This window comes from Phlebotomus papatasi, chromosome 2 (assembly GCF_024763615.1).
Source record: "Phlebotomus papatasi isolate M1 chromosome 2, Ppap_2.1, whole genome shotgun sequence".
Classification (NCBI taxonomy): Eukaryota; Metazoa; Arthropoda; class Insecta; order Diptera; family Psychodidae; genus Phlebotomus; species Phlebotomus papatasi.
The window spans coordinates 34772935-34782909 of NC_077223.1; the positions used below are offsets into that span (position 1 = coordinate 34772935).

Sequence of the window (9975 nt, forward strand, 5' to 3'; positions counted from 1 at the left end):
TTCAAAACCATCTTAAAAAGGATTTCAAACAGGTTCAGGATGGGTCTTGCAAGTATCGATTCAGACTTCTTAGGAATTCCAAGACCTTCCAACGAGCCCAAACATGACCTCGTTTCGATGAGATATATGCTCCTCTCTAGAGCTCTTTTAACATTCAAGCTTGAAACAGTTGTTAGGATTGAATCAAACGATATTTTTTTTAAATATGCATGAAATGTCAGCCTGGATAATCTCTAGAACATATCCAAAAATTTAAAAAAAAATCGTACCACGCGTTTTCGAGCATTCCAAAAAAAACCTGGTCTTGGGGGGAAATTAGTTGTATATTGATGGTCCCAGGATAGGCTTTTGATTGGGGCTTCGAAAAGGTTCCAGGTTCTTATTCTTAACCGTTTGGCCCCTACACGTGTGAACGGCCGAATGACGGACAAACATCGTGACGTTAAAAAATTCAAAACCTTAGATTTACCAAAAAATGACCCTTTAGGGTTTAAGGAGTTAGGAGTCGAAGAATTGAAGTATTAATACACATTGATGGCTCCATTCCATACAATGCTAAGCTGACTTAGCCTTTTTTATTACTCCGGGAGATATATTGTTCCTGGGACCGAGATCTACAACTGGTGAAAATTTGGTGATCATTTTACGTTTTGGTGACGAGATATTCATTTTTTTCGAAAAAAAACTACTCGGGCAGTATAGGGATTTGGCAGCTTCAAATGACTCCCTGAAAAGTTGTCATTCCAAGATAGCATATTATTATTATTATTATACAAGGTAATGTGCGCTCGAGTCGATCGATTCCTCGACTCGACCGGTGGTCACTATTTGAATGTTTGATGGTGAATTTCTATAAAATTGTCACTGATTCGTATTTATTTATGGAATAATTGACCAATTAATGTTAGATCATACGCCAAATATTAGTGCAAATATAAATAAATTAAATATATAACTCTACCGGTCGAATTGAGGAACCGGTCGACTTGCGGGCACTTTACCTTACTTTGGAGTTCGAATAGCAAAATTTATAAAATTCCTTGGTTTCTAGGCTTGTCTAAAATATCAATGAAAATAGGAAGATGAAAACTTCCTCCGGTTGCGTCAGGGTTGTTTATCTTTTCAGGACAAGAAAAACACGTAGATCTTTGCCAAAGCATTCGACGCTAACAACGCGTCTTCCTCAGTGGTGAAAACCTACGTGTTTTTCTTGTCCTGAAAAGATAAACAACCCTGACGCAACCGGAGTAAGTTTTCATCTTCCTATATTTTCATTACCATTTCTCACGTCAGTACTTATACAATTGTCTAAAATATCAGTCTGAAACCCGTTTGAGATCAAGATGCTTCACCGTTTAGACAGCCTTTAGTTCCGAAACAAATTTATTGAAAACTCCTTTTGACTCTCCATAAAGCAGAATAATTCAATTCATTACAACTTGGAACATATACAAAAATGTTTAAAAAAAATTGAATGCCTGAATAAAATCTATACCGATTATTATTATAAATGTGGATTAACCCTTATCTAATTATAATTAATTTATTATTATTAATCAATAATATTATATTTATATTTTTTCGTTTAATAGTAAAAATAATTAAAGTCCAAATGGTTATATGTATGTTTCTTCATAAGTGTGCCTTGGGGATTACGATTAAAGTTGAAAATTTACTAATCTTGGCACAAATATTATATATAGCTTAAGTTAGATCGATTTTCAAAATATTTTTCAATTCCGTTTTTCAATCTGATTTAACTTCTTGCTTGGCTTATACTAAGAATCTTATTGACTGTAAATTGATTCAAGTTTATTGCCGTCTTTTGATAAATTTGCGGTGAAGAAACAACATTGTTATCTTAGATGAACAATGTTGATGCATATTCTCAGTGAAATTGTTATGTTAAACTTTCCATTTTGTTTTTATTAACTTGAGTTCACAATTTCACACCTAAATATCTTGGCGTCACTCTTGACCGATCACTGACATACAAACCCCACTGCAATAATGTAAAAGACAAGGTTAAAACACGTAATAATTTACTACGTAAACTTGTAAACACTCAGTGGGGTGCTCAGCCGAAAGTGTTACGCACATCTGCTCTTGCGTTATCCTTTTCTGCAGCAGAGTACGCGGCTGAGGTATGGGAGAGATCGGCGCATACAAAGAAAGTGGACGTTGCTCTCAACGATACCGTGCGCATTGTGACGGGGTGTTTAAAAAGCACACCCGTTACCAAATTATACCCGTTAGCGGGTATTGCTCCTCCACAAATAAGGAGACAAGTCATCTCCAGCAAGGAAATGTCTAAGGCTTATAAAGAGCCAAGGCATCTCCTTTATGGTCGAGAGAGGGCGAAGCGGAGGCTGAAATCTCGCAAGAGTTTCAGCCAAACTGTTTTGTGTCTCGAAACAATACCGGAGTATGCAAGACTTAATTTATGGAGGGATGCCGTTCCTCCGAATTTTGTCGAGCCCAAGGAAAGTCTTCCTCCTGGTGGTGATCAGGACTGGAGAACGTGGAGAGCGCTCAATCGTTTGAGAAGCGGGGTCGCACGATCAAAAGACAACAGGAGACGATGGGGTTTCACAGAAGGAGACGTTTTGTGTGACTGTGGGGTAGTTCAGACTACTGCCCACTTGTGTGTTTGTCCTTTGTCTCCTGCATTTTGCAATGTAGAAGATTTGATGTCGGCAAATTCTGCCGCTATTGACGTAGCCCGTTTCTGGGCAAGACATGTTTAATTTTTAATGCCTCGACTCGATTAATAATAATAATAACTTGAGTTTAAATTTCAGCGGAGTATTAATAAAGCATATTTACCACGCATAAGCATCATAACAAATTCCCAGGGAATTAGCGCTTATCCTGAAACAAGAATTAGTAAGAAAATTTGTTGTGAAAGAGCTTATAATAGTTCTTGTTCCAACAGTTTGATATTATACATCAGCAAGTGAAAATAAAAGATTTTAACATAAATATTCGATAATTTGCATTCATAGTTTTATTTATCGAATAGTAAATAATTTTCATGCAATAATTCAACACTTTTATTGTGCACAATTTTTTTGAGTGGAATAATCCCTTTATTGGTCGAACTATATAAATGTATAATCCAATGTTGAGTTATTAATATAATTTGGATAAAATTTTTTGAATGCTATATAGTCTCAAAAAATATTCAGGCTGTTTAAATGAGAAAATATTGGCTATAGCAACATTGTAGAGATAAAGACTGTTCATAAAAAGTGAAATAATCAAATCTTCAGAAAATATAATTCCCACAATTGACCTATTTTGCTTTCACTGCTTTAAAAATAATTGCAAAAAAATAATTTTGTTAATGTCTATGTCAAGGTGTTAACAACCATGATTCCTTAATTTTTTTGTGAAATAAATGATAAATCTTTATTTAAGTGGGAAGCCTGAATTACAAGGTCAAAAGATAGACAAACTACATATCTACGGATAGGATAAGTGTGCCAAATTCCGGTCAGCTTGCAATTCCGGCCACCTTTTTTGTTCCTCGAATTTCTATGAATTTTTAGTTTTTACATACTGTAGAGATTATACAATGCAAAAGAATAACAAGAAATGCATCTTCGACAAACGAGATGACGTGAAAAAGACATTGGAAGAATTCCTGAAGGGCAAGGAACTATGAGAATGAAGGTGGCCGAAATAGGGCACCAAAGCTATGTCGACATTTTTATTCATTTGAAAATGTATTAAAAATGATTTTAGAGTAAATAAAGACGATAAACTGTCTACAAGGTTCTAAGCAACACTCCTTAAGTAGAAGGAATGAAAAAAAATCAATTTCTATTAAAGATATTACATTTCAAACTTTAGACTTTGGCGCTTGCATGCAACTATGCCGAAATCTGGCACACTTACCCTATACCATAAAAATTTAAGAAGCCAATTTGTAATATTTGTGAAGATATAGGAACGAAAAAGGCAATTTTTGACGAAAATTGCTTCTAGTGTGTAGACATCATTATTCGGAAAAGTCAATATATCAAACTTACTAAACCCGTACTAAGAACTAATGTTTGCTAATTGGGATCACTTCAATATATCATATTTGTCAACCTAGTTACGAGCACCGGCTCGTAATGAACATAACGAACTTAAGATATGGAAATGACTTTGAGGAATACTTGAGTAAGTGGGTTTTATTATTTTGAATTAGCACAGCAATTTCATTTATTCAGACAGACGATATAAAACAATTTTCAATTCGTGTATAATGAACAAATTCGAGTAATCCGCGAATTATTTGTTACAAGAATTTCTCTTTTCTGCAATTTTTTTTATATATCCTTTGTTACTGCATATCTTTCTGCAACATATTGTTTCGCCAATGAAGAATCTTCTACATTGCAGAACGGGAAGCACTTGAGCATTATATTTCGTCAGTGAAAATGTGTTGCAACAAAAGATGAAAGTTTCATGTTCATTATTGTTTTCTCAATGACTTTGCTCCCTTCCACGGAATCAGGGATGCTTGGAAGAATTCATCAGCATCCAGCGTGTATTTTGTGTATGATGGTACAATAATGACTGAAGAGTGCTCAAGTGCGAGAAAGTGGCAAAATTGGACGCAATGTGCTTCCATCCACTTGGCATCTCCCGTCATTGTGCCCTCCATGAATGAACCAATGAAGAGATGGGAGTACGTATTGAATTTTATCGTCATACATTTCATCACTTTTCACACTCTGGTACACGGGAAGCTCGGGAGCTTTTCAAAAGCACACCCTACATACGATGACTTCCGCCATGGTACTATGTGTCGAAAACGCGGCTGAGGAATTCCAATTTATAGTCCCCTCATGCGTCATCATTCGAAGCAATAAAATCCGAGATAATGACATTGTAAGTCGTATCTGAGTGTTGTGTATAGCGTACGGGGATAATACGTAAGGCATAACTAGGGCGGGAAGAGATGAGGGAGGTAGGGGTTGAGATAGAGCCCCAAACTTGACTGTTCATATCCATAAAATTTGAACTTTCAATTCTGTAAGCTCCTCTTCAGCATCAACTCCCTTTACCGTGTCGTCAGGTTGTTACAACATCCACCTTTCTCCCCCTGCCCCAAACCCAAATTCTACGAGGCAAATGAATGTAAAATTGTTACCTTTACATATTTGATACTATTATTTGAAGAGACATAACATACATATGCATATGAAAATTGCTACCGAGAAGTACCTTCGTAGTCTCATTTTCCCTCATCCATTCACCATTTCTTCCATTCCATATTCAACGGAGTGTCGAGAAGTATTAAATGTGTGATGTTTTCTCTATAAAATATTGAATGAGATGTATGAGATGCCTCTCGCAACAAAGATAGGATTCTAGATGGTAACAGTAGAGACAAGAAATCTAAAGGATTCCCCAACCCGTACCTTTCACCAGTTACCAGGGGATGGGATGCTTTTATTCATCTTTTGCCAAAGTAGAAATATGAGAAGCTTCCAACACCATGGTAACCGAGCTTTTTCCTGATGAAGTGCACACACAGCATCCACTTGATAATTCTAAGCTTGTGGTCAGATGCCAAAGAAAATTTCCTGTGCAATCTAATACCTCTTAAATGTTGGGGGGACTTGAATTCACCAAGTTTTGCAAGAGATAACAAGGAAACGAACATGGACTGATAGATTGCTCATTAGGTGAACAGAGTTATGGGATTAGGTTGTTCATTAACTTGGGCTTTCGCGAGTATTCTGCTTTTTTTCTCTTCCTCTATACCAATCTGTGATCCTCAATCTCTGTGACCTTTTCTAAATTAACTGAGAATCCCTTAAACAAAGTTTCCACTCAATCATTATATCTCTTCTAAGAAATCCAACGAAGCAAAAACCAGTAATAAGCTTAAATAAGCTTATAGTATCTGTGATTCATTTCAGAAGTTCTTGATAGATGTGTTGAGCTTTTAGTAATAAGGATAGCAAGGAGTAAATCAGTCTTGATAGTATAAAAGTGTAAAATTTGGTAAAATTCACCCATAATAATTCTTCTTTGCCCCTTTTTTGCGAACACTGAGGGGTTCCCCGAAAAGAATCTTAGCTACCGAAAGCTTAACTAGGCTTATCACTAGTTTATTTATTTTAAACATTTCTAGTAAAAAAAATGTACTTGTATACGATAACCTATTAATTTTAATCACGTAAATTTTGTAAGTGTAAAGAATGTAAAAGTGTGAATTTGCAGCCCATTTCTATGAAGTCGTACTATTTCTATGTTCATCGCGCAACTACATCATTAGGCCTAAAATGACCATACTATAGGCTTTCAGGACAAATTGTCCTTGCAGGGGCGTCGGAATTTTTAAATTAGATCCTGAAAATCTAAAACAAAATTTCACGGAGCTTTGGATTGGATATCTAGGGGAATGAATACCTTCGGATGACTCAAACTTCGAACAATTCAATTTCAATTCGTTTTTAGTGAATTTGATCTATTATAATTTTTATTTTATAAGTTAGTCCAATTCTTCAAAATTCCTGAACAGACATGGGTCAAATCCATTAAGAACATTATAAAAAAATGAGTTGTCTGAAGCTTGAATCGTTCGAAAATAGAGCGCTTTCTCCTATCGTGTTTTCCTCATTGTGAGTATATGATTCTTAGAACAAAATTAATAAATTTCAACGCTGTCCGAAAAGACAATTTGTCCGAAAAAGCTGGTTCAGATCCACCGTCGGGTGTCCTTTTCTACAAAAACTAAAATGACAATACCTCAATTTTCCACAATGTAAACAATATAGTTTTCAACTGCCTTAAAAGCAACATTTTCCGGAATTTCACAGCGATGATTTTCTGTCATAAATAGAAATTGGTTTAGATGTTTTAATGATCATGATTGTAGTTCTGACTCAGTTAATAAATTGGACAATGAGGATTTGAATTAAAATTTTCCAAATATACAAAAACTTAGGGTTAGCCTGTGTAGTCTAATTTAACATCAAAAGCTAAGTCGAATATTTATGATTTTAAATTTATTTTTTGGTGCATTTGGTTGAGGGTGCCATGTTAGAAGCTGCTGAAGCCTGGAGATACCAACACAATAGATATCTAACAAGGGCAATTGATATAATTGAGTAAAGTCTAAGAAAGGAATCATTGTTTTCAAAAACAGACAGACAGTAGAACTTTTGCAGCGTTGCAGCGTTATTTATATTGGATCCCCTGTTGCAAAACCTGTCAAAACTAAATTAGGGTAGGACAGTTTCACGAATGTTTAATTTTCGAAAATACACATTCTTGGATAATGATTATTTAGTGTAATACTTGAAAGCGCATACTTAAATAATATTATAACTTCTAAAGGGAAATGGGGAACTGAAGGTCCCACTGATCTTTCAACTTCCTCGGAGTGAACTGTCTACGGCGACTGACGTTCACTCATTGAAGTTTGAAGACGATTGACGTGAACAAAAGTCCTGGAAACCTTCAGCACCCGCCTAGGAATGATTGTTTGGGCGTGACATACACTGTGAGAGAAATTCGAAAAAGTCAAAATAACATTCGGGAAATCTTAATTTTACCCTGCGGTATTGATCCGAATTAGGTGTAAATATTACCCTTTTTAGGTGTATTATGGGTTAAGTTTACCCTTTTTCTTGTTAATTTTACCCTCAAAAGGTGTAAAATTAACATTAAAAAATGTTGATATATTTTTACACCCGAAAAGTGTTAAAGTTATGACACAAAAAAGTTAATCGTAGCCTCTTTTTTTCTCAGTGTAGGAATGAAGTATTGGGTTTGATGGATCTAGCCGTTGACTGGGTTAACATTTTTCCGAATGTATATTTTCAGATAGCGAATAACCAAGAGAAATTAACGAAAGTTATTCCTTATTTTCTTTAGCATTCTTTAGTATTTGGAAGTATTATGTTCTAACGAACACCAGAAGAATTGAAGACCATATTATGGGTGTTAGTTTGAAAATGAATAACAAAGCAGTCTTCAAAGACATGTTTAACCCTTTAAGGACGATTGGAATACCGGTGTCCCATGGGATTATTTTCTTTATGCATAAAGAAAATAATTTTTCCTAACTACCTAAAGTTATTTTTTCCAGTGTTTACATAATTGCAAAGTAGAAGGTTGAAAGACACTAAAATTTTTTTTTTGCAAGTCTCTAGCTACTTGCTAAATTACTAAATATAAATACTCAAAAATGATGATTTTTTAAATTCTCAAATTCATAATTGATTTTATTTATTTTTTATACTTCCAATTTTTTTAAGTAAAACCCTTTTGGAAATAAAAACAAATACTCATACGTAATATTTTTCATTAGAGCGAAAATTATTATTCTTCATTGGTATTGTCGGAAACGTTACATAAAGTTTTGGGCTATTTTTGTCCCTATCGTTCATAGAGGCAAAAAATACAACGAATCAGACTCTGTTATACTTTCCGAGGTTAGATGTAAGACTTATCATTGATTTTTACCAGTTTCATTTTTATTGTTTATTTTCGGTCGGTAAAAAGTGTCTCGCCCTTTCTAACTGCGTGAAAAAGCCCTACCGTCTCCTACTCGAAAATGCTCAAGTGATTCCTCAAGTGATTCCTGGCTTCGCCGTGAATATTGGCCCTTCGGATTGTCAATTATTCCGATCGATACCTCATGATCTGGTCTGGACCATTAGGGTGTCCAGAAGATCAGCAATTCCATTCAAATGAGAAAACTAATAACGAAGCTTAAAGCCTTTTTAATTGAACATGTAATTCTATATAGAAACTTTTTTAATTGAAATAAGTATTAGAACTTTATTCACATTCTTTAAAATTGATAATTTGCAATTATTGCAATGAATTGTTCCAATGGTTAGAAAGATGATGGTTGCAATGGATGCAAAGCGTCGAGCTCACAAGTTGCAGTTTCTCTTGCTTGACCATACCCCTTTAATCTCTTCTAATCTTTATTATATGCAATTATAAGTTTTTTTTGTCAATGATAAGTGAAAATTCTAAGTTCCAGTGCAACGACTGTTTACTTATTTCTTTCAACTAACCATTTTAATTCAAAGTTTCAACTTTTGCTTTTGATAGTTGTTCTTCTGTGAAATTAAATTTGCCTGAAGGACCCATTTCTGTGATACCCTGCAGGAATTCTTCTTCACTAACTCTTGCACGAAGATTTCGAGAAAATTGTTCGGAGTAATTTTATACGATTCTTGCTCACGTGGAATTTTACATTTAGTTGGTAAAATTAATGAAAATTCCGCGAAAATGAGAAATTCTTTTGAAATCCAAATTAATTTCATCCAATTTTGACACTTTCGAGAAATTTCCTGCAGAAACTTGAGCAAATCAATATAAGGGTATGTCTTATCTTGAGGGAAGCATCAAAAGGTGATTCTCTTCAGGAAATGAATTTTTCCAAAGATGTTTTTTTTCTCATATTGTGCTTCAAACTATTTACCGTGAACTAATAAATTCGATGTAATGCGAAGTATTTACAAGAAAATAGTACCATAGAAAATCATTTTATTGTGTAAAATTTTATACGGAAATTTTTTGATGCTATTCATAAACGTTCTATGCATGGAAAAGAAGATTCCGCAGATTATTGGAAAAATGCTCACACATTTCCATCAAATTCTCAGATTATTGAACAAAACTGTGGGTTATTTATTATGTATAAATTCAGTCATAGTTCGTCTTTGGTAAACATAAACATCGCAAGAATACTTCATGGGTATTGCACCCTTTCCAATTTTCCTCTTTTTCCCATCATCCGTTGTATTTAGCTCATCGTGGATGAAAATCAGTGAATGGAAATTCTAACAGGCGTGAGATTTCAACCATTTGGGCGATAAACATTCAGTGCTATCGTACGAAAAATATTTCTGCATAACATCCGGGACTTGAACGAGAAAAGCCAGATAAACTCATTCTGTCTCCGTGATTCCAACGACCTAACCCATGTGCCACATAACCCCGAAATAC

The 9975-nt window shown here is 34.7% G+C and overlaps 1 protein-coding gene across 1 annotated transcript in view; it reads left to right on the plus strand.

Annotated features, from left to right (window-relative positions):
* The window catches only part of LOC129802013 (uncharacterized), a 136220-nt gene extending 133453 nt beyond the window's left edge, over window positions 1-2767 (plus strand). The window contains exon 2 of the mRNA XM_055847546.1: window positions 1954-2767. Within this exon, the coding sequence (XP_055703521.1) occupies window positions 1954-2747 (794 nt within the window). The 3' untranslated portion in view covers window positions 2748-2767. The remainder of the gene's footprint in view (window positions 1-1953) is intronic.
* The last annotated feature ends 7208 nt before the right edge of the window (window positions 2768-9975 follow it).